The 25,231-nt window shown below is 34.7% G+C and overlaps 1 protein-coding gene across 3 annotated transcripts in view; it reads left to right on the plus strand.

Moving 5' to 3' along the window:
• Positions 1 to 23,284, plus strand: part of PARN (poly(A)-specific ribonuclease) — a 37,021-nt gene extending 13,737 nt beyond the window's left edge. For all 3 annotated transcript variants that reach the window (XM_030459734.1, XM_030459736.1, XM_030459735.1), the window contains 6 exons: positions 1,356 to 1,411; positions 5,396 to 5,482; positions 10,645 to 10,719; positions 15,892 to 16,081; positions 21,384 to 21,574; positions 23,137 to 23,284. In XM_030459734.1, the coding sequence (XP_030315594.1) occupies positions 1,356 to 1,411; positions 5,396 to 5,482; positions 10,645 to 10,719; positions 15,892 to 16,081; positions 21,384 to 21,574; positions 23,137 to 23,189 (652 nt within the window). In that variant the 3' untranslated portion in view covers positions 23,190 to 23,284. The remainder of the gene's footprint in view (positions 1 to 1,355; positions 1,412 to 5,395; positions 5,483 to 10,644; positions 10,720 to 15,891; positions 16,082 to 21,383; positions 21,575 to 23,136) is intronic.
• Positions 23,285 to 25,231: the final 1,947 nt, after the last annotated feature.

Below are 25,231 nucleotides of genomic sequence, written 5' to 3' on the forward strand. Positions count from 1 at the left end.
AATGGGTTTTCATGCAAATTACTTGAACAAATGGAAGTAAGAATTGAGAAATCTAGAAGTATTTATGTACTTACTTGATTCTTTGCCTTTTTAATCTGTTGATTCTACCATGTGAATCTTCTGATGAGAGTATAACCTGTCACATGAAGGGGAAGGAGTTGAAAAAGCTAGTGCATTAGTCTGTCTGTTTATGTAAATTCAGGAGAAACTCCATCCTTTCAAACCCTCTCATATTGGAGTTGGAAAAATGTAATTATTTTAGCCTTAAAGGGCCCAGACAAATGAGGAAATAATTGTGATCCATAGCTTTCAGCTTTCATTGATCTGGAAACTAAATTCCTATAGTGAGAGCAGGTAGATGATTTGCTTGACACTGAAAACTGAGGCAGTAACTCTGTGTATTCTAGCAGATATTGTAAGTGGTGTATACTTCCATAGATGGAATATGGACCCACAGTAACTGCTTAATTTGAATGGGAAGGTCATGATAGAAGCAATCAGTTAAATTTTCTATTAAGACAGGATTTATCATAGGGTTGTTTTCAGTAACATCAGGACACACACATGCCAACTAGTTAATAGATGCCAATTGAAATGGTTATTTTTTCCATCAATAATCAAATTGCTTTCAGTTCATCCTAGAGATACATATCTGCAACAAATGCAAATTTTAACTTCTAAAACTCTCACAATAATATGTTAAATCTAAATTTTTATTTAAATTTAAATTTTTTTTCTTTATCCTGAGTATGTATAGTAAAGACAAGTTTTCAGCTGCATTACGGTAGACTTTCCAGTTTTACAAGTAACTGTAAGGATGTAATATTCAAACTCTTAAAAACTGAGTGTGGTATGATACAAAGAATCTCGAGGGAATTACAAATCAGTCTCCACACTGCTTTTGTCAGCTGTTCATATCAGTTGTTACTCAGCTGAACACTGTGACTGTAATGTGATAAGCATTACAGCTTTTTGAATTTATGATAGAGAAGTTACTTATTTTAGCTGTCAAGTGAACACGATATTTAGCAAATGTTTTGTAACAGAAGGTGGCATCTATACCTGTGACAGGGTATTATGCTACTTGTTTTGGAAAGAAACAGTTTTCAGGGCTGAGTATGAACTTTGATTGAAAACTTTTCTTGAATGTTTTGAGAAACTCTTCAGTTACATTTTAAAGGGCAAGAGACTCATCCTGGTTATCTCCACTAAAGTGTCCTGATGCCTTTTGAAGATCGAGTTTGTCCAAAGCACGGTTATTAATTCTGCTTCCTCAGAAGCATTGTCTAGAAAACAAAAAAATAAAGTTTTTTTAGGCAGAACTTTGCTAATGGTTCTTTTCCATTTTGCTTCAGGCTATTTCTTATGAGAGTAATGGACATACCATATCTCAATTTGGAAGGACCAGACTGTAAGTAGCTTAATCCACTACTACCATTCTGACAAATTTCCTGGTGGAAGAGGTGTAAAGATTAATTACTGTATTTCTGAAGCAGGGGACATCATGCAGTTAACACCTAAACTTGTGTTTTGGTTATCAAGCACTTAACAAACGATCAAAAAGTCTCCCTCTTTTTTTTTTTTTTTTTTTTTTTTAATGAAATAGTAAAGCTGTAAGTTCTTTGAGGACAGAATTTGCATTGTGAAAGAGACTGACTTGAACAGAGTAAACTGTTGTAACTAAATGTAGCTGAATTTTACCCTAATAGCTTTTTGGTTATTTTGTGTCCCTGTTCCTACCTACCATGCAACATATAAAGTGGGGTTTTAACACTTTCCCCTTCTCCTCACCTCTGGCAGTAAGTACAGGATGAAAACTAGTGAATAGCAAATAGTTCTTAAAATCTTTTGCTAATTTTCTTCACAATTTGCATGCAGCATTTTCCTTAACCTTTACTTGACTTTAGTCAGGATCTCAGAGTTATTTTGCTACATGAGATTATGACTGCATAAATAGAAAAATATTACTTGAAACATTTTTGCATTTCAAATTCCTCCAGGTTACAAACTTGAGACTGTAATAACTTGCTAATACATTTACATGAAAACAGTTATACTAATATAAAGGTCCTTACTGTTAGAAGATGTTACAGTATGAGGGAGAAAACTGGATGAGTGTTACTACTAATGTCTTGGCTTAAAAAGATGTGAAGCCCAGGAAGTCAGTCTAGTCCTTGAGTAAATGAAAGTTTTAGTTTATACTATGAAGTCAAATAAAGAAATGTCTTAAACATCTATCTGAAAGGAATATTGATGTGAAAACATTTTCTACTCCACGCACTGGAAAGCTCAGCCTCGAGGATGAGCCATTATCAGATGTTAGTTTAGTAGTAAAAGAATGCAGTTCTATAAAAAATGGAAGTAGCCACTGAAGAGGAAAATAGGTGCTGTAAGGGCATATATTCAATTTTTAAATGCAGCTTGGTTATCAGATCACTGAGCTCTGGCTCCATAGGTCTCTTGGAATGGTTATCTAATTATGTTGTATACTTCTTTCTCCAGCTATTTGATAATTGAATGAAAGAATGGGCAAATACTTTGGGTCATTGAGAGAATGCCAGAGCTACTAAGCTGTAAAGATGCTACATACACTTGCTAGCCAACTTACAGGATTGCTTTGGTACTGTGCCAGGAAGAGGTGCCAAAAAAGAGTCTGCTTCTGAAAGTCTGTCTTTTTTATCTGAAAGCCACTCCTGTAGAACAGACTGATGCAGATGTTGCAGAAGAATCTGAACCAGTGAGACTAAGCTTCAAAATGGAAAGTACATCTCAAGTGGCATGCTTGGCTGGCTGCTGTAGAAATTTCAATATTGAGATTTAAATGCCACTGTAGAATGAGAAAGCTCTCTGGTTGGTTTGCTGTAGGGGCATTTTTGCAGAGAAATAAAGCCAGTTTGTTTGTCCTGTCCTGTTGCAGCAGGTTTGTGCAAGTTTTGCAAAACTAATGGAGCTTGGTAACATATGTCAGGATTACTAGTAATGAATATGTTCTCTTTAAGTTACTGTGTATTTAAAACTTCTTTTAAAAGAATGAAGTTGCTGCTCAGAGTAACTGCAAAGCAGAATGTAGAAATTCTTACATGAGAATTCACCTGAGTAGGTAGGAGGTATAGAGGTTTAACAGAGCATTCAAAGTGAACTTAGGAATGTACTGATACTATAGGATAGGAGTAGTTTCTTTGCTCTAACAAAATGGAAAAAGCTGTTTTAACATCTGAAACAAGTTCAGTTTTTTAGTACCGGATCACAGTTACTTAAACCTTTGAATTGCTGGCTGTTCAATGGACTATACAGCAATGAACTGGTCTGCATTGGCTTGTTAACACAGCTTAGGGGGTTTTGGTGTTTGGCTTGTACAGTGCCAAAAAAGCCCCAGCGTTCTTTACTTACATGAAACAAAACAGATTGTCAAAACAAAACTTAGAAAACTTCCTTTCCCATTACATCATTAACTATTCAGTATTTCAGTTATGGAATGCTGACTTAGGACTATTTTTCCTTTTGCTATCTGCATAATGGTGCTTTTGTGAAGACTTTTTTTCACTATTTTAAGGTTATTATTGAATTCATGCTGCAATTTCTTCCTCTAGAAGATGGAAGCATTTTGGAAATCTCTCTCCTATTTTAATGACATGTTTTGATTAGGAACTTGAGTTTTAAAGGCCTCTAAGTAACTGCTGTGTTCTGTTAAGTTTATGCAAGATGTTATATTATTTGGGAACAACTCTTTTCCCCTCTGCTAAAAGGCTTAGAACCAAAGCACATAAAAATCTGTCCTATATATTCAGGGAACACTGTAGCTGTGTTGTTGTTCTAATTACACCTAGAAAGGTACATGCTTTATAATATAAAGCACATGGCAAGCTGAGGACACTGCCATTTACTGTGAATAGGAGTTATAACTAAATTGTAGTAGTTGCTAATGCTTAGCTGTATTTGTGAAATCAAGAATGCACAAGGCTTTCACTAGAAAACAATGCAAAGTTGCATCTTCACCAAATGTGTCAAGGCTTGCCCGTGCATAATGGGGTCAAGTAGACATGAAAGTGAGATACAGCAATAACAAGTGCTTTTTGACACTTTTTCTCCATGAATCCACCTGGAAAAAGCTCTCCTATTAATGCTGAAAACTAAGGAGATTAGAAACTAGAAAAGTTGTATGAAAAAGAATTCAGAGAGGCAGTTCACAAAGATGAAAGACAGTTCCTTTGTCTGTATACACAAAGAAGAGAGAAGCTCTTCCTGAGAGTGTTTCCATATGGTGAAGTTAAAATCTGACCACATAAAGCTGTGTATAGTTTGCCCTTGTGTAACCTTTAAAAATCTGGAGCAGTAAATTAAGTAGTGAAATTCTCCACATTATTGGTTCAGCCTCTGTCTCACATCAGAAGTAAAATGACCAGGGAAGCATAAAAGCATAAAGCTCAATACAATATTTGAAAATAGTTTCATATTAAGATTGAAAACATTTCAACCTAAACATACAGTATTCCACTTCTTTTTAAAATAGAAGAGGAATTCATGGGTTCTGAAAGCTCAAGTGTCTACTGAAAGGAAATTAAATCATGTGTATGTTGTGGTCATTTCTTAGGTAGAAATGATCTTTGAGTGAGACTCAAATGAGTCTACTGTCTTGTTCAGTAGACTGCTCCTGATGATTGCCAAAACCAGATGTGTAGGGGGAAGTGTGTGAAAGGAAGGCAGATGTTTAGTGGTAATTCCTGCTGTACTCTTACCTCATCTGGCAGATTATCTTGGATTCTCAAACTCGCAAAGCTTGATGTAACTGTCAGTGTACACCTAATATATTGTCTTTTGCACTTCTTCTTTAGATGTTTGTCTTTATATGCTCTTCTTTTCCATGTAGTTTTTAATTTAAAAAAAGAATTAAAAAATCTATCAGCATGTGTATTCTAGCTTGTACCTGCTGTTATGTGAAAACTGAATTGAACATTGTTTTACAGTAAGCTTTTTTATTGACAGAAGGATGGCAACATTGAATTATTGCTAAGAATTTTTTATTGCTAGAGCTGGACCATAAAGAGGCTGTTGATTTTTTTTTTCTTCTGTCCTTGAACTTGGTGCTAAGGATGTGAGGGGCTGGCTGGATTTGTGGGCATTTCCCACTGCATGTAATGCTTTTACGATTTCTTGCACAGATAGTGTAAGCTAATAGGGTGTCACATGTATTTCATGCATAATTGCAGGCACCTTTTTATTGCTGACTGATGTAGTTTAGTGGATCTTTGCCTTTTTTCTTATTAAAAAAAAAAGGAAGAAAGTAAAATAGAAAATGTTACTTGACCATATTGGTTTTGTTTTCTTTTTTTTTAAAAGAAAATTCTAACAAAAATAGTAGTGGCTCTTATTTTAACAAATTTTTTTTCTTTTACAGTGCAGCCAAAACGAGATCATGTTCTTCATGTTACTTTTCCCAAAGAGTGGAAGACTAGTGACCTTTACCAGCTTTTCAGTGCCTTTGGTGAGTGATGTAGTCTGTCGTTTTTTATAATTTTTTTTTTCTGTCATTGTCATTAGAAAGTAGCTCTGGCTTTGTTTGTTGTTTTTAATCTGTGGATGCAGATTTACTTCTATTATAGATAAAGATGAATTGCTAAAGATGAATTTTTGAATTGTCTTGTGGACTTTCTTTGTAATTACATGTTGAAAATGTCTACCCCGATGAACTGCTTTTTAAAATCTTCTCCTGTGGTGCTCATTGAATAATGTGGAGCTTTGATCCTTTTATGTACAGGCTCTCCTGAGAGGAGGTAAGAGTTAAAATAGGTGGGTAAAGGGAATGGGGATTGTTGTGAAAGGTAGATCAAGGTTTTAGAAGTAAGCTCCATCCTGCAGTCACCTTAAAGCCAGGCACTAACTTCTGTGAGTCTAGGCAAGCATGCAAGCTTCAGAAATAGCCAAATAGATTTCAAGATTGTGAACAACATCCAAGTCAGAAGAAACACCAAAAAAGGTGTCTGATAACTGGATACTAGGTAACTCTGTTGATCCTCTCCTAGGTGTTAGTACATAATGTAAGGAAATGGGGATCCTAATCAGTTGACAGTGATCTACTGCTACTTAACTCTTACAGCAGAAAACAGTGGTTATAATCAATCTTTATATCCCTCAACCAGAACAAGATCTTTCATTCAGCCCTAGGCTGGCTGTTACTACAGATTGACTTCTCATTTCTTATTGCTGCACAAAGTAAGGCTTCAAAAGAGAGCTTTCGGGCTTGCAAATAATTGTAAATTATTTTTCTGGGATTTTTTTTTTCTTTTTCTGTTTTTCCTAAAGAAGAGTTAACTTGGACATTGTTTCAGTAGACTTTTAAAGACTCAGTCGAATATTGTTTCGTATTTTAATAACTCCCCTTCAGCGTTGGTGTGAAACGCAAGTACAGATCAATACCGCCAGGGGTCACACTTGCACATCGCAAAGTACTGTGCAATTTTCACATTCTCATTTCTCTCACTTCTCCAGATTTCAGAGCTGAATGTTTTCGTACCAGGATTTAAAAACCTCTGGTAGTACTTAATCTATACTTTGTTTTAGGGCTCGTTGCCATAGTGCAGAAAATACCTTCCAAAATATTAGGAGAAACAATGCTTTTTCAGTTGTAGATGGACATAGAGAAAGTGGCTCAATGTGAAGCTAAGTGATTTGCCAAAAGTAAAAAAAAATACAGCAGTAACAGACATGAATTATCTCAATTTGTTACAACAGTTAAACAAAACTGTTTAAACAAAATTCAACCCTTACCTGGATTAAAAATCTGTTGCTAAAATGAATAGCAATACTAATCTGACTTTATAGAAAAATATTTTATGTATTTAAATATTACATATAATATTTATAATATAAATATTTATAGAAAAAACATTATATTATATAAGCTTGAGCTAGTGCAAGCTATCACATAGGTGACTTTTAAGTGACTCTTAGATACACATTTGAGACTCCTGTACAAGTTCCATACACTGTGGCACTTGTAAAATGTCTCTTTTAAGAGTGAACAGTCTAGTTAAAGGGAAACTTCTAGTACACAGTACAGATACTAAGTATTCATCTGAATTCATGTTAATATATATGCATGTGAGCCTTGAGTTGATTTTGTGGTTTGTGAAGGTTTTTTTGGCTGTAGGGTTTGTTTTGGTTTGTTTGGTTTTTTGTTTGGTTTTGTGGTTTTTGTTTGTTTGTTGCTTCTTTTGGTTTTGAGGGGTTTTAAAAAATCTTAATCCTATTTTTTTCAACGCATTTCTGGCCTCTCTTCCTCCTGATTATGCCAGTGTGTCTTTCAGCTGTTGCTGGTTTTTTTGTACCGTCTTCCTTTGAGGAAGGTGGAAGCTCTGTTAACCCTTCTCAATTTTTAACCAGGAAAATGTTGGTTTGGTTTAATACATGCTTCAATCTTTGGTTTTACAACAAAAGCTTCAGCTGTTTCTTTTGTCTGATGAAGCCAGTGTCCAGAAACTGTTAGGAATTCTGTCATGGTGTCAATATGGTCAATTTTTTTTTGTTTTAATTGTAAGCAAATGAAATATTAACTTTTTTTGTTAAATGAAGGTCTGTAATAGTGCCTAGTACCTACTGCAAGGGTTTAATTGCCACTAACAGTTGTGTAGGAAATGTACAGGAACTTTTATAAAGTAAAAGAACTTTCGTGCCTTCTAGCAGTCTGTAACTTAGGGACTCAGGAGCTAGTGGTTACACTTGCAACTTTTAGTTTGAGCCTTCTTTAGCTTTCTGTAAGTCAAAGATCGTTCATCATCCCATATATATTCTTAGCATACACAGCACTGGTGGTAGTTCCCTAACTGCAATTAAGCAGTATGTGAAAAATTCTTTTGATTTTAAGACTACTGTATATTTTATTATGTCCCTTAGTTGTTTTTAGAATTTGCTTTTGAAGTGTAAAAAGTTTACACTTTTTACCTAGTTTACTTAGTCTTTTATATGGAAACCTTTCCCTACCTTTGGCCATTGTGGTATAAATACTGAAGGAATACTGTTAGAATGACATGGTCCATCAGTATAATTTTATTTTGTGGATTTTAATGTTGTTTGTGTTTATTCAGAGAGAACTTTGAAATTTATTTATAAGAAAAAAAAACATTACTTTGTGCCTTAATCTCAGAAGCAACAGATGGAGATATTAATCTTCTGTTTGGGTGAAGATTTGTTATTTCACTGGATAATCCTTTACTTGATGTTACCCTTTTTTTTAGCAAGAAACATTGACATTGCTTGTAGTATTAAATAGACAAGGGGTCATATACACTAACAATGGTGTTCTTCAAAGTATTGAAGATGTGATCTATTCTAGACATGTGGAGAAACAAATATGTTTTATTTTTCTAGAGCTGGTATTCTCTTGCATTGCTGTATATGGTTTATTTGGATTAGCCTTGCAGTAAGCTGGCATTCAGCTGTTGATTGCTAAATAGTGTACTTAAAATGCAGATAGGTTTGTTTTTCAGATATTTACTGCCCTTTCACCATACTTTTGAAATGCACAATGTTTACTTAATCCTTAGCAATGTTGCTGAATGATCTAATTTATTTGTGTGTCTCAGATTCTTAATAATAATGAAATGTGACATAGTCTGGAAAGAATATTTTAAGCATGGAGAATTGCATAAGAGCATTTGTTGCATTTCTTTTCAGATTACAGCTCACTGTAAACTATTTAATGTTTTACTAGTTCTTAAAATCATGTATTTAAATTGTATCAATCTGAGTATACAGGCAGCATCTGTTATGAGGTATCAAAACCCTTAATTACCTCAAATACCAAGGTTTTAGAGCACAGCAGCCTTTCAGTAGCAGTGAATAAGTCTTCTGATACTGAAATGATGTGCTGTCAATAGGTTTGATTTTATTTTTAGTTGATACTTAGTGAAAATATGGGCACTGAACTATTTGAGCAGTAGCTGAACTCCTTTGGGTAATTCCTCTTTGATATTTTATGCTAAGGGCACAAATGCAACTCATTTAGGATAATTTTTCTTTCTGATCTTTCTTTTGGTTTCAAGGTAGAAGTGGAATGAAAATTGTATGTTTAGGAAAGGGACAGAATCTGGACAGCTCACCCATGTTAAAGAATTATAGGAGAGTATGGTCTCAGATTTCTCAGATCATGAACAGTGCAAGTTGTGCAGTAATTTCTAATACTTAAAGGAAGCTCACTGTTGGGATCCTACCAAATGCACTACAAAGTGTTTAAGGAAATTATAACGTTTGACTTCTAGGTGTAGGCTCCTCTTAATAGGAGCCTTAGTTCTTGAGTATATGGAAATGTAAGAAACCTGACTGAATTAATTATGGTTTTGGCAATAATAAAAATTATTGTAATTCCTAAATAGCTGGCTACTGAAATGTATAGCATGCAAACTAAATCTAAGTAAGCTTATATTTTTTATGATTAGAAAAACTTTTTATTATCTGGCTGGATTTCAGAAGAGACTTCTGTAACCTTGTAACCTGCAGGCTAAGTTAGGTTAGATTAAACAACTGAAAATAAAATGCATTTTAAGACACTTTGCATCATTTTTTTAACTTTGTGGTGTCTGAAGGCTAAATGGTGGTGTAACATCATATCTAACTTGATTACCTAGCTTACCTAAAAGAAATGGCACCTATTTTCAATATCTAAATTGTACTTAACAATAGACCATTTGGATGAGGACAGCAGATGGAAATGGATTTCAGGCTATAAAAAGACTTTGTGTCTGGAATAGAAATCCTTTCTTCTGCTTTTGCTCAATTATGAAGTCTTTTAGTGCTAATGTGACATTTTAAGCTATTCACATAGAAAATGCACTAACTGCTTGATGAATGGAGAGACTTATTTCCACTTACTGTTCCGTTGTAACAATTTCCAAATGAGGTCTGTGATTTTGTGCATTTGTCCATATTTACTTAAATTAAGTTTTCATTGCACATTGAGGAAATGGTGTATAGTGGGATCCAAGCAAACTGATTTTTGAAGATCTGGTGTGTTGCAATAACTGGAGTTCTTCACTTTTGGGAGCCCTGCCCCACTCTAATGCAGTTTCTTATCTTTGGTGTCTGTACTGAAAGAACAGTGGGTGGTAACTGGAGATGGTGGTAACTGGTCTATGCTGTGTCTGTGGGAAATGCTGCAGTTCTGAAGGATGAATAGGGTTGGATTAGAGCTAGGGTTTATCCAGTACAGACCTGGAACTTTCCAGAAAAAAATTGCTTCAGTTATTATTATAGAATTCTATAGAACAGGTGAAGAGAGGATTGAAAAAAAATTAAGATTATTTGAATTGTTACAAGATTTATTTAAAAAACAAAGCAAAACCAACCATGAAGAAGCAGAATACTCCTTTGGGGACAAAAAAGGTATTAGACATGCCTCCTTCTGAACCTTACTCTAGTGGATTTGAGGGTAGACAGCATGCACACACAGCTCTAAAGTCACTGCTTTCTGAACAGTTTCAGGCTCATGTACAACTGTGTATGTATTAGACACCTTTACAATGGACAAAAGCCTTCTCAGGTGAAGTTACCCATAGTTGGCTAACTTTTTTTTTATGTCATACCACATCAAATAAAATCTGCAACTGAGCCTAAGATAGAAACAGTCATAATAATTTCTTTTACCTTTTCTAGGTAACATTCAGGTTTCATGGATAGATGATACATCAGCATTTGTATCATTAAGCCAGCCAGAACAAGTGCAAATAGGTAAGTGTTCCTGAATTTACTTTAAGACTTAACTTCAATTTGCTACTGTAAAATGCTGAGCCACCAGGGTCTGTAATTCTTAAGGGCAAACATACAGAGTTGATGCAGGTACTGGGAGAGGAACTAAACGTTTTTAGTACCAGCACATGAGTTGCAGCAGTAAGAACAAACCCTGACTGAACCTGATTGAGAGTTTTGTTTTCCTGAACTTGTAGGTAGTCTAATGCTAGTTTCTTCACTTGATGTGGTATTTATTGAGATTATCTGCTGCTACTTTACACAAAGTGGAGTTATCAAAGACTTTTATTGGCTTTGCCCTTAAAAACATTTGGACTGGTACACAGTTCATTTGGAAATAATGGACAGGTTTTATAAGTGGTACTTCAAAAATGTATCTTGTTTACTTTCCCTTGTCAGCTTCTGCTTGCTCTTTACCTAAGCTTAGGTGCAGTTTAATAACAACTGTGGTGATTATGAGCAACTTCTAGAAAATTTTAACATCACTGGTTCAATTTAAGCTAATTTTAACTTGAGAAGGTTCCTGAGAATGTTTTTCTTCCTCTTTTAAAGTGCAATAAATAGACTTAAGCCAACATTTTAAATACACGTGAAAAGCAACTGCTTGTCATAAATGGCAAGCATTGAAATAATGTTAAGTTGTTCCATGTGTTAGTGCCCTGATACATGAGCTCATACAGAATTTACTGTGTGCAAGAGACCTTCTTCCTCTAGGCACTGAGTAAGTCAGTGTATTTCCACAGCAGGGGAGCAATGGACGAAAGCAGGTGCAGCAGCTGAAATTGTAATGGTCTTTGAGTGATTCTTATTTAAATCGTTAATCTTTTTGAATTTCTGAGTTTCTCAGACAGGGCTGGACTTCATGATTTATTAGTGCTTTATAAGGTTTACCACAGAATGTTCTACTTAGCATAAATGCCCGTCACCACTGTTTAAAAATATATGTGTGTATTTTAGGATTGTGTGCCTATCAGTGACTTCTTGCTGAATTCGAGGAAATGGCATTACCATTAATGTATTACTCAGATTCTTGAAAAGTTATATTTATGACTGTGTTCTCACCAGTAATATAATGTGAAATTCATGTCAGATACATACTCCAGAAAGGGAACTTCCTTAATGTAGCCCAACTCACACTGCAATATGTCAAATCTCAGCCATTACCATTGTTTTACTTTATATAAATTATGTGCAGTCTCAAAAAGTTTCTCTAGCTTTTTGTGATTCACTCATCAAGTTGTGGATTCTTAATATCCACAAGGTTTTGATACTTTAAGAACACTTGACTTAAGTTTTGCATCAGTGCCTTTGCCTATGATGATAAATTTGCAGTGTTGAATCTTGTGATACATAAATAATATTTATGTGCAGATATATGTATATGTAAATCTTGGTATTTCTCATGTTAAATTTTGAGTGGCATGAATTCTTGTGCTGCATCAACATGGCATTTAATATGCACACCTAATAGCTGTGATAATATAGTAAGATATAATCACCTTGTAGATGTGTGCATGTACATTATTTTCACACAAACTTTTAAAATGGATGTTGCCTCGAAAGTGAATATAGACTTTCAAATGATACAGTTAGTTACATGTGCCTGTCTTCTGTCTAAGGACTTGAATTAAAGCCTGTAGGTTTTGCACTCCTCCTGGGTAATGAGGGTTATCAATATGGAAAAGTTCAATATTTAGTTTTATTTGGGATGCCTTTTTACATGGGAACAGTATTTTTTCTAGACTTTACACTTTTAATTTGTAGATTAACAGATCTGAACCATTTACTAGTACTCCAGGAAATTAAAATTAAAATACTGATTTAAAATCATTTCTGTACCAGTAGATGCAGACAATGAGATGTGAATTTCTGCTTGTGTTGTTCAGGAATCTTCACTATAACAAGAAAACTAATTGCTGTTTGATATATTCTACTCATTGTTTTACAGTGGAACCTGTGATATAAATAATAATATATCTATTTTACAACTCCAGGCATTGTTGATGTGAAATTAAGAGGGGTGATTATAGACTTGTCTTCAGGTACCTGCAGCTGTATTTTTTTCCATCACTTACAAAACAAAGAAGCAAACAAAAAACCATGTGCCCTGTATCTTTGAATGTAGTAGCTTTTTTCTTAACATAATGTTGAAAGTCTTTTGACTATTGATTTTTTGTAATTAGTTAATATATCTCTCAGCTTTTGTTTCAATTACTGAGGTATTCAAACAGGATGCAAAGGTTAAGTAAAATAAATTCTTTCAATAATTAGTAAATAAGTTCATTTAAAAAAAAAAGTAAAGCCTTTTATGACAATCTGTATACATGTGTGTAGTATGAAACTTCAGTGCACTATACTATTTTTGATTTTAAAACATTTTCTAAGGCTCTTTCCTCTTTTCCCTGCTGTGCTTTGTACTTGGCATTTTTTTGCTTTCTTCTATCAAACCGTTTTCTTCCAGATCACCTGTTCCTATTCCTTTTCTCCAAAATGGGAAGTCAAAGACCTATTTTCATTTGCTGTCTTGCCATCTTCCTCTGCAAGGTGAACAGTTGCATTGTTGCCACACTGACATTGCTCCCTAGTCTGGATTCAGATGTCAAAAGATATGGCAATCTTAGTAAAACAGTCTTTCTAAAAAGTCTGCTTTAGAATCTGTGTAGTCACATTCTGCTATCTGAAGATAATGAAGGAGAGGAAAAAGAAGGGGGTGATCAGCACCATGTACAAATTGGAGTTTTGAATTTTGATCCAGTCTGCAAATAGTTGCTATTATCAAATATAATTCAGAGTCTGTGGATCCTTCAGATTGTTAAATTACTTTTCTACATCAGTTTTTAATACATGGTTCCCTTGGAGCTGGGAAGTACACCTTCACCAACCTTAATATGTGTTTCTGTGCAGCCAGTATGCACTTAGTGAAAATAGGTATGGAGTTAACTAACAAAGTGGATATATTTTGTAACTTGGAAGAATATTTTCTTAGCATAGTAATTGGTCCTTGAACATTTTGTACTTAATTCTTTATCTGTGTCTGTGAACAAAAATGTTTTTTACAAAGGTAATTTTTTCTTCGTGTGCCCCAAATACTAATGTAGTATTTTACTTTAGTTATTTTACCTTAGTTGTTTTGGTTTTCTGAACAAATATTTTTAGATGTCTAAATTTCTAAGCATGTGAAAATGATTAATCAAGTACTGTTTGTTCTATTTTAGTATATTTTTACAGTGTATTTACTATTTAGTAAATGCAATACATATTAAATATTTTCTTAGAGTAGTTTTAACAGGTGGTTGGAGTTGGTGAAATTCATAAGAACTTCAGTTCTCTAACAAAGTGTGGAGACTTAGCACTTTTAATTGTTTTGTCTCAGAGCAAGTCAAGACTTTCCCTTTGTGATGTTTCAGTGCCAGAGGATCTTTCATAACATCTTGATACTTTGCTTTATTTAATTCTTGGATATATTTTTACTTTTAAGTAAACTTTCTGCAGCTTTTTCTTCTCTTTAACCTTCCCTGAGGACAAGAATTTTTAGAAAGCTCAATGATGAAGTGTCACTTCATTCAGCAAAGCTGGGCAAGTCTGAATTTTTAAAAAGAGGTAGGAGTACAGCCTTGCCAGAGGAAACAGGAAACAGTGAGCTTAATATTAATGTTTAGACTGACAATAGATTGCAAGACCAATACAAAGACAAACCAATATAACCAATATAAAGACAAACTTGAAAAGGCTGAACTGGGAATAAGACAAATTGGAGAGGGTAGAGGAGAAACTGGCATAAATGTTGGCTAATTATTGACAATGCTGTCAAGGTCATGCATCTCTTTCTGAGAGAAGCCAACAGACACTGTGCCAAATGCTTTATACATTGAGTTAATACTAGGTATTATCAGTAACTTTCATAATTCTAGTGGGAGAGGCTGGAAAAGTACATTTAAAATTTATGGTCCAGCTTATTAGTTGTGTGTGTAACAATGTGATGCCTGCCTTGCTGCAGAAATTGTCCAGGTATGCTTAAAAGCCAGAAAACTGTTTTATCTTTATACTGTTTTTTAATTTATACTGGTTTGTTGGTTGGTTCACAATACTTTCATTCAGTGAGTTAGGTTGAAAACAGCAGAGGACACCAATTGACAGTCAGTTTAATTTGCTGATTCATCTGTTATAGTGATGGCTTCAGGCCAGAGCTTGGCTTGCAGACTGAAGGCTGAGAGCTGTGAAGATGCTGGGATGTGAAAGAATCTTGGTAAACTGTTGCACAATGGAGGCAGATAAAGTTGTTTTTTCTTTTATTTTTGAAATTATTCTAATTTTTAATTGAAACAAATTCTTCTACCTTGGATTCAGAGTCTTTTTAGTTATATGGACTCCAAACATCAGAAAGATACAAGGATGGAACAGCTGGATCTTAGTTTAGTGCCACTTCCATGGCTATCTTGTGCAATCAAAAATGCAGCTCAAATAAGCTTATGTTTCACAGCAATCAAACAGAGTTTTGGCAAAGGCTTTGCAAATGTCGTCTTTTCCTGGCCAACTTGCAAAACAAACCTGCTGGGTTAAGTAATGAGACTAAAAGGGAAAAAATCCAGGAAACCTTTTCTTGCCAACAAGCAATCTGGAAGAGGGCTGCAACTGAAGAATTGATGGCTTCTAATTTAAAGGAAAAGTCTTAAGTTTAAATAAGCTTAACCCTTTTTGTATGAAGTCTGCCTCTGAGAACAGCTTTGGAATGCCTAATGCAAACATACTGCGTGAATCTAGGAGAGTACAGCATTCACTTTCATCAGTAACAATGGAATCAAGTCATTTACCATCACCTTGGCTTCACAAGCAAAGATTTCAGAAGGGCTCTCCCCATGCCTGCTGCAAGCACACTGATGGCTGATGAGGCCAATGTGGGACAGGCAGTGTGGTTGCAAAAGGCAGAGCAGAAAGTCTCCTGTGAGGGAACAGGCAGGGCACGGTTCTTCCTGTGCTGTCTTTTCTCCTCAAACGTAGAATCCTCACACGTAGAATCCTTAAGACAGATTCCACGTGTGTTATGAACAGAACAAATAGCTCACTGCCTTCTGCTTTTCAAGAGAAGTTATTTCTGGAGGGGGTATGCTGTCATTTAACAGTGATTGTATGTAACACCACTCTTCTTCTCCACAGCTGTAAACACCAGCAGGTATGCTGAAAGTTATAGGATCCAGACATATGCAGAATATGTTGAGAAAAAACATGAAGAAAAACAGGCAAAGAGAAAATGTACAGAAGATAGTTGGAAGGAGATGGAGAGAAAGAGGTTAAAAACTCAGTGCACACCTTATGTTTCCCAGAGTCGATACTACTGCGTTAACAGGTGAGACTTTTCCTGCATTGCCAACTGTGGTATTTTTATTGCATTTTTATTAAAAATCTAGCAATTTTCAGCCTGTTCTTAACCAACAGGTGGGTTTTTTCTTGTACATATTTCTTTGCATATAAATCAGTAGTGGTAAATCAGCTGTCACAAGACTGTAGGTAAAGGAGCAAGAGGATATCATCAGAAACATGATTAGACAAATTTTTTAAATATTGGGATTTGAGAGCAGCTCAAATCACAGCTTTTGGGCTTGACTTAGCAGTACTATTTGTTATAACCAAAATAAAAGAATTATTTTCTTTATTCGCTTGACATCTGTGAGTGGCTTGAGTCACCTGGAAATGTAGTTTTACCTTTGAAAGGCCATCTTGGGTTTTGGGTGAGTTTCTGTGGTGATAATGCTGCTGTAGAGAAGGATACAAATTATTATGAGGAGCACTGATCCTTATGCTTCAGGAACAGGAAGGCAAGTGAGGACACTTGCATAGCTTTAAGATTTTGGAGTCAACCTTGAAAAGTTCATTATTCAAGGACAAAATTAAGTCAGGAAATGCTGGGTATTCTGGTACAGTATGTTGTCTGTATTTCTTATTCTATTTTAACCCTCTCTTGTTAATCACAGGTAATTCCAAGATTTTAACAGGAGGCTTCTTTCTCAGTCATCCCTGTAGCTACAGATAGGAAGGCTATTCAGTATTAACATAATTATATAAGTAATTTATCAATATCTTGCCATTCTTTCTTCATTTTTTTCCTCTCCACAGTCCAGTTTAATTTACATTAAAAAAGTTTCAATGAAGTGTCTTATATTACATTTCTGTAATGTGCTGTTTTGGGCTTTTTTTCTTCTTTTTAAAAAACTTTTATTTTATTTGCATTTTTTGTTATGGAACTTTTTTGTTTGTTATGTTTTTGGGTTTCCTTTTGTGTGTTTGTTTTTGTTGTGTTCTTTTTCCTGGTTAAACCAAATGAAAGTTGTAAAATCAGCACTGAGGTCTTTGCTTTATCTTTCTTGGGAATGCTGTGGTAAGTTCTACCTCTCACATCTTCCTGTAAATTTTATCTGTCATTTTACAAACATTAAACTTGTACTGTTCTTCTCCCTTACACAAGTTTATGATTTGCCTACTCTGGAAAATTAAATGCAAGTGTGTGTTTTGGCTTGATGTCAGATGTTTGTGGCTTTTGTCATGGTGGGAATTCTAAATTTGTGATCCTTGAAAACCATATGGAGGATCCTGGTGATAAAATCCATATGAAATTATGTTATTTTAAATTTGCTACTGTACTTAGGAAAACTTGGGAGTGAATGCTATGTAGAGAGGAGGAGCTGTAAAGATTATCCTGGTGCTGTTTTACATGTGGCTAAAGTTTAAGTCTATAATTATGTCTGCATTAAATAGTCTGAAAATACTTAACATGTCTTGAGTCAACTGCAAAGAAATACTTTTATTTCTACCAGTAGAATTATCTCTTCTCAGTGAGCACTTTTTTGGTTATCAAAGAAATTATAGATATGTGGTAAGAGTGGCAGGGTATGGTTTGTACCATAGCCAACTTATTCTTTTACACGTGGGTGCTGGAAACAGTGGATGCAGAAAGCTGATTCATTGTTACTTCAAAAGGAAGTTTGAGGACTACCACAGATGTATAATTTGGAAAACTGGTGAATAAAGTTTGAAGTGAATTCTTTCCTTAAAATTTTGCTACTTTGTAATGAGTTGTATTCCTAAGCGTTTAATCTTGAAATTTTAAAATCTGTTTTGTTAATTCCACAAGAAACTGCCTTGGTTTTAGATGATCTACACTGACAGCCTTGCATAGCAGCCTTTATTTTGTTTGTTAAATTTCTGTAATTGATGCTACATGAATTTTCTTTCTGCTAGTCTTACTAACAAAGTGATTTGGTTCTATCCCAAATTCCTTTTTATGCAGGTCTTTTGACATGTTTTTCTCAATTTTATTTGTTACTGGTTAGGTTGTGTTTTCTTGTCAATTAATTTTTTGGATAAAGGGTTGGACTTGATGATCTCAGAGGTCCTTTCCAACTGGGCTGATTCTATGATTTTTAAACATTACCCCTTCAGTGTAATCTGCTTAGTTATAACATGGAACTTTCAGTTGACTCAAGATGAACATTTTCCTTTTGGTTCCAGACAAAGATAGCTCAAAAATATTTAATTATATTTTTATATATTATATAACACCATTTTATGTAAAATGGCACTCTAAACACCATTTGTGTAAAATATATTTATATAAAGCAACCAGAACAAACATATATGTGTGCATGTATATGTGTGTATATCTGTCCAGATTAATTTGAATCATCTACAGTTGAACACTTGATACTGTGACATATCTAGCAGCTGATATCTTATAATAGCTTCATGTTACTACATCCTTTATTTATTTATTATTTAATAAGCTTGCTGCATCAGTTTGTGCCAGGGAGCACAGCTGCAGAATAGCTGTTTCTTTACATGATGACAGTATATCCTGGCTACTTTTTCATTTAGTAATGGAGTTGTTGGGTATTTCTTGTACTGAAATTTTGCCTTAAATAGACAGATGAGGAAGTATGTAACAAAGGTTCAGTTCCTGATTTACTGAAAAGAAAAACCCATACAAAACCCAGAGTCCCATATAATAGAGTAACTACTTTTCAGAATATACACTATAATACTGATTCATCCTTGTGGGGTTTTCAGTGGACTAGCATTAGAATAGGCAAACAGAGGGAGAGTTTGGGAAAAAAGCATGGGTGGAAACTGCTCTCGTTGAAGAATCTTGGAAGTCCACTGCCGTCCTCACTGATGATATGAAAGCTATAGTGTGTTCACTAAGTAGAGTTGCCAGTTTGCAGTGTATCATATGGATGGATGGATTTCAGGGGGTGGGGTGTTTTGATTTTTCTCAAAAAAAAAACCAAAACCCCCAAACAAAAAAAAGAAACAAAACAACAACAAAATGACAAACAACTCAGCTGGTAACTTTATTTTACAAATTAGAACATTCCCCGTTTCCATATACAAAAGAAATTTCAGAACCTCTTTAAATACGTTTTTTTTTTTAAATAATTGCCTAGATAAATGTTATACATGTGTGTTTTGAAATGTAAGTGCCATGTGTGTTAATGGGATGATGAAAGTACCTGTTAATGTACTAGACAAGAATATCTGAAATGGACAGTTAGCTATTTGTTTAGTTCTATTTTCTTTAGCTGTTTCTCAACAGAGTAAGGAAGTTGAGAAAGAAATATTGACACATTCCAAAATAGCAAGTATAATTAGAAAAGTGAACTTCGAGCAGAGCTCTAAATTGTATACACAACCATGCTGATTGCTACTATTATTAAATGAATAAATAGTATTGCTCTAGTCCTTGAACCTTTCTTTGATCTAAAGAAGAATAAAACACACAAAAATCAACCCTTAACCATCTAGAATCCATACAATGTAGAATAAAATTAACATTTTTGAAGAAATGGAGGTCAGCAGTTCTTGATTATAAATATTTTTTTTTTCTGGTGTTTTCTTTTCCCCTTAAGGTATCTGTAGGAAAACATTAGGTTTAAAATTTATTTTTGTTTTGTTCTTTGCTACACAGCTAAATGGGCACTGAAGATCAATAATTTTTTTTATTTTTTTTTTGCAGTTTGTTTTTTATGTAACTCTATTTGCTGTTACTTCTCAGGAGTCTGATTTGAAAAAAAAAATAAATTCAGCCCTAAAACCTATCAAAAAGGGAGCTTAAAGCAAGTGCAAGTTCCTATCTAAGAGCCAAGTGTTCATAATACATCTGAGAAATCTGGGGACTGTAATTTATGGCTTCAGAATTTTTGTTTTCTGCATCTTTTTCAGAGCAACTTTCTCAAAAGTAGAATTCTTACAAACTTCTCTAAATATTTTTTTAAACATTTAAAGTAGTTTTAAGTTTTCTAAATACTCTTTCTTCACTAGACTTTTTTCTATCCAAAATTAGTTCATCTGTTTTACAATATTGCGGTGTGTGTGTGTAGGATAAACATTTCTACCCAGCTTTCTGGCTTGGATCTTTTTACTGATGGTGGTTGCAGAGTGACTCAAAACAACTATTTGTAGGAAATCATGCAAGAAGGCCTTCTGTGTGTGAATGTTTGGAGGAAAAGCCAGTTATTCATCAAAGTAAAAGGTTTTGTGCTCCTAAAGTGGAAGTAAGAGCATAAGGAGTAATCATATGTTTCATGTTTGTTTATTGCCTTTGGACACCAGAAATAGTCTGGTTTAAATTGCAAAATGTTCAGCTGAAAAAATTCCATTTCAGTGCCAGAACTGTACAGCCAAATTTAAGTCATTTAGCTGGAACCTTATTGAAACACCATAATTGCCTGCCATTATTGATTAGAAAGAAAAAATAGAGCTGTAAAGCTTTGGTTTGTAACTTGGTATTAAATTTAATTTAAAGAAAATAGTACAACCTGGCTTAGATTCATACAGTAATTTTGAGTGTTTCTTGATGAAAAACTAAAGGTTTGTAAGTCTGGAACTACCTTTTTAGTAAAATTGATTGTTCTAAGAGCATTAAAATAGACATTTAAATAGCTGATGCATTTCTTGAAGTTTGTCATGGGAACAATTTTTTTTTTTAATTAACTTCTTTGCTACTGCATGCTTTCTTACACTCATGCTACTTTGATTTTAATATTCTTAATTGTCTTTCAAGGAACCTTAACAATAACATTCCAGTTGAACAAAAATCCACGCGGTATCATTTCAATGTATGCTGAATAAAATGGAGCTCCAAGTTCATACTGTGTTAGTCAGGCTTCATTCAAGTACTGCCTATGAAATGAGTGTGCAATTTTTGATGCTTTTTATTTTACCAGCCTGTTGGATGCTAGGACTCTTTCCTTTAAGGCCTGATCTACATTTCATTATAAGACCATTCATTATAAGATCATTCAATGTCAAAGTGGCTTAGGCTTAACAGTTGTGTATAACAGTGTTTATTGAGAATGCTTTACAAGAGTTTTTCTAACTAAGAGAATAAACATTTAAAAATTCAAATTAAACAACAATAGAGAAGAGCTTTAATTACAGTGTGAGTTGCATGATCTCATCAGAACAACAGCTAAGCCTGAGACATCCACAGTACACATGGAATTTTATAGTTACAACAGATAATGTGATTTCATGGCACGTCACTTACTACAGTTTATTCTGCTACCTTTATAAGCACTTAATAGATGTGCAACAGCCAGTACCTATGCAATAGTTATTCTTGAGTTGTTCATAATTGTATTTCATCAACATTTCAGTTTTACATGTGCCAGTACAGTGGGAAAGAGAAGCATGAGTCCTATTCAAGAAGAAACTGGTTCTGATGATATGGAAGAAGAAGGCAAAGATCCAGAGGATGACCAGACAGACTCCTGTGCAGAGTCCCTTCCAGATGTTAAGAAAAGAGCTAAGAAATTCAAAAAGATCAAGACAGAACAAGTTCCAGCAGGTAAGCATAATACTTGTGTGTATGGTTTAGTATCCTGTTTGGAATTACTCTAGGCCTAAAGGGAACTGAAGTTGTTTTCTCAAATGTCTTCACTTAGGCAAAGTAACACAGCAGTGACTTAGACTGTTGCATTCATGGAAGTCCAGAAAAGTTATTTAAATTAGATTGCATTATACAAACATTGTAATTAAAAGAAAACATAAACAAAAAAACCCAATCCCAAAATGCAAAAAAACTTGCAAATAAGCCCCCACCTGAAACCAACCAAAGGAGGAAAGATGTAGTTAATTTCTTACTTGCTTTTCTTCCTTAAAATAAAGATATTTGAATATTTTTACCTATTCTTAGTGTCTCTTTATGTTGCAAAATTTGAAGGAAGTCTGGAGTCTAGAGTAGATTTCCCTGTTTCTGATACTCTATCTCAAAATGCAGGGTTAACTTAATGTGGATGTTTTCCCTTAACCTTGCTTTGGTGGAGTCATAGCATACTTGAATGCATGTAACTTCAGCAGCCAGATGCATGTCATTAGACATCTGTTGTTTGCAGATGAGTCTGGTTTTAATTAACCTACCTGCTGCCCTGAAAGCTAATATATGGGCTCCTATAATGAGCATTTTAAGACTACATATCCTACATGCTAATATCTTATATTATTTGTGAGATATTTCTGCAAGTTGAGAAAACTGGAATTTCTACCTGGTCAGAATATTATTTACCTCTACTATTAAGCCAAAATGTTGGCAATCTAGCTGGTCACCCTCACCTCTTCTCTGGCACACCACTTGCTACGATGCTTTTTTAGATTGAGTGTAGTCAAACTGTTGATTTGTATCCCCTGGAATAAATAACTAGACTGCAACTCTAAGAAAACCCTTTTCTCTTTAGATCATTTCGTAGAAATCTGGTGACTTCCTGAGAAAACTCAATGAAGTTGCCAACCTGAGCTCTTAAACTTACGCAGGCCTTTTAGCTTTCTGAGTGCTTTTAAGAATCCCTTAGCTGTGGGGTTTTTTTCAGACAACAGTTGTCAAGACAGTGATGAAAAGTGAGTATATTAAAGAAACCTTCCAAAAATTTTGAACAAGTGGCGTTGTCACCCATAACAATTCTTGCAGTCTGCCACATGCTCTGAGTAAGTCTTTGCTTATTTGCCTAGAGTCATCTTTCTTCTTCAGTTAATTTGGGCTGGAACAATTCTTCACTGTCTTAACTGCCTTAAACAAGAATAACTGCAAATACACTTGGGATAGTAGTATTACTTAACTTCATCATCCCACTTACTGCAAAAAGAAAATTATTGATTAATTGCAAAATACGATATTTGCCATTTGTGTAAGAAACTTGACATGAATTTTTTGTTTCATTTAAGTGCCTACTCAAAAACAGTCCCTTGGTTTCTCTGAAATATTATATTGACTTGCCACTCATGTATCTAGAGTATTGCTCTAGAGAAGAGAATGTCTTAGTATGCTATGAAAGAAAAATATTATGGATTTAACTTTTATTTCTTCTGGTTTTCTAATTGAAGTCTTTAATATTTTGTTTTGTGACTGTCTTTTAGGAAGCCTCACAAGTAGTTCCACTGGCATTTTTGAAGTCCCTGAAACATGGTAGGAAACAACTGCCTTAAGGAGTGGAATTGATTGAAATCAGTTGTGAGAATACACCTTGGAAGCCATACTTTATTTAAATAAAGTGGTGTTAACAAAGCAGTATGTGTACTCAAAATCAGTTTAATTATTTTAAACTGTTTATTGAATAATCACTGTCAATTTTACTTGTGTGTATATTAACTAGTATATGATTCATTGTTCATCATGTGAAATCCTTGCTGTCGTAAATGATGTTAGATTTAAGAAGCAAGACTAAATGTATTTTGGTCACCTACTTTGGCATGCTGGCTATGAAAAAAAGAACTGGCACCCTGTGATTTTGTGCTAGGCTGTGCTGTCCTGTGCTTGAGGGGGGTTACCACAGATCTCCTAACCTTTAGCTGTTTCTGCAGGCAGTACCAGTATGCTGTCAGCCTTCTTGAAACAGAACTGCAGTTTTGCATATTGCTTTCTACCAGTTACTTTACCTGGAAATCTTTTTTGTTTTCCATTTCTACCCCTCCCGTCCCTGTGCATCCAGTATTCCATCTAATTCCCAACTTCACACATACCTTGCCCTTTCAAAAAACTGTTACTTAGTAGTTTCTCAAACTATAATTTCCTTCTGAGAGGTAGTTCTTCTGTGTTTTCGTATCTGTTGCTGTTTTCACCCTGAAGTCTTGATCTGTTTCCTCCCTCCCTCTTCTCCAGCTTGTGGGGGTTTGTAAAAATGTTTTTGGTACCTGTGACAAACCTGCTAACTGTACAAGCCCTTTATTTGTTTAAAAAAAAAGGATCTGCATTAATCAGTTTCAGAAAATGTTTGATATGTAACATTTTTGTATGGAAATAAAACAAATATGTATTTCCATAAAATGAATAATTAAATACATTTTCTTAGGAACTGGTTGGGTTTCCCTTAATAACTTCTGAAATGTTATTAATGAAATCCTCTTTTTTTTTTCTTCATAATATAACAATTTTTTGTCAGCCTGTGATTAGCAAACCCTTTTTGTTCACAGAGAACAGTCACGGTATTTGTGAAATGTAACCAAGAAAAAACAGCCTTTTGCCGTACAATGTAAATTGCTATGTGTTTCATTTGAAGGGAGTGAGAGGAAAATAAGAGATTCTACAAGTGAATGAGTTCAAACCCATTGCTGTGGAAAAAAAGCTTCATCAGATTGTCTTCACTTTAGAGTGGGAGCCTCTGTCATTTAAACATTGCAACAACCTATTGGAAGGTATACCAAAATTTATGGGGTTTTGAATGGTTGTGAGAGCTATATTGAACTTGTGTCGCAAAGGAAGAAATGATTTAAGTATATTAAATAGGAAATGTTTAATTTCTAGCCTTGGAATTCTACCAGAAGTAGTATAATTAAGTTGTTGTTTTTTTAATAACAGCCATATAAACACATTCTCACAATAAAATATGGGAAACAGTACTTTGATCTTGAGCGTCCAAACCTACAAAGAGAGGTTGTGTCCTGAGAAGGAACCAGGCCCATTGATACCTCATCAAACCTTATTGTTGTGTGATGTTTGGTACCCTTCCCTTTGTTTTAAATTAAATCATTAATTCTAGAAGGCAAAAGCAGGTTCTTAGATTAGATCTTTATTTGTTTCCTAATGTATGTTTAAAATATGTACATTTAGGTTTTTTACAGCATTAGTTTCTGAAAAACAAAGCAGTTATGTGTGGTCTTCATGGTTATGGAGTTTCCCGGGTCTTGACTACTGGGGGCTTTATGTGCTGCCATTTTCTGAAGCATTTCTCTGGCTGCTTCACTATGGACCTGGGATAACTGGTAAGTTGCTGAGACTCTGTTTTGGCCCGATGAAATGCAGATACATCTGCGTAATACTTTATTACTTTTTTGATTTTTTTTATTTTTTATTCCCCCTCTGCTCCCAGCCCCCCTCCCCCCCCTTTTTTTTTTCTTCCTGGGGCGGGGGGACGACATCAGTGATCTGTTCGGTTTTGGAGCTATTGCTTTGCTTGGGAAATAACTGGAGGAGCAGCGATGTCTACACTTGGTTCAACGTGCTATGCGATCGCGG

Source organism: Calypte anna, chromosome 14 (assembly GCF_003957555.1).
Source record: "Calypte anna isolate BGI_N300 chromosome 14, bCalAnn1_v1.p, whole genome shotgun sequence".
Lineage (NCBI taxonomy): Eukaryota > Metazoa > Chordata > Aves > Apodiformes > Trochilidae > Calypte > Calypte anna.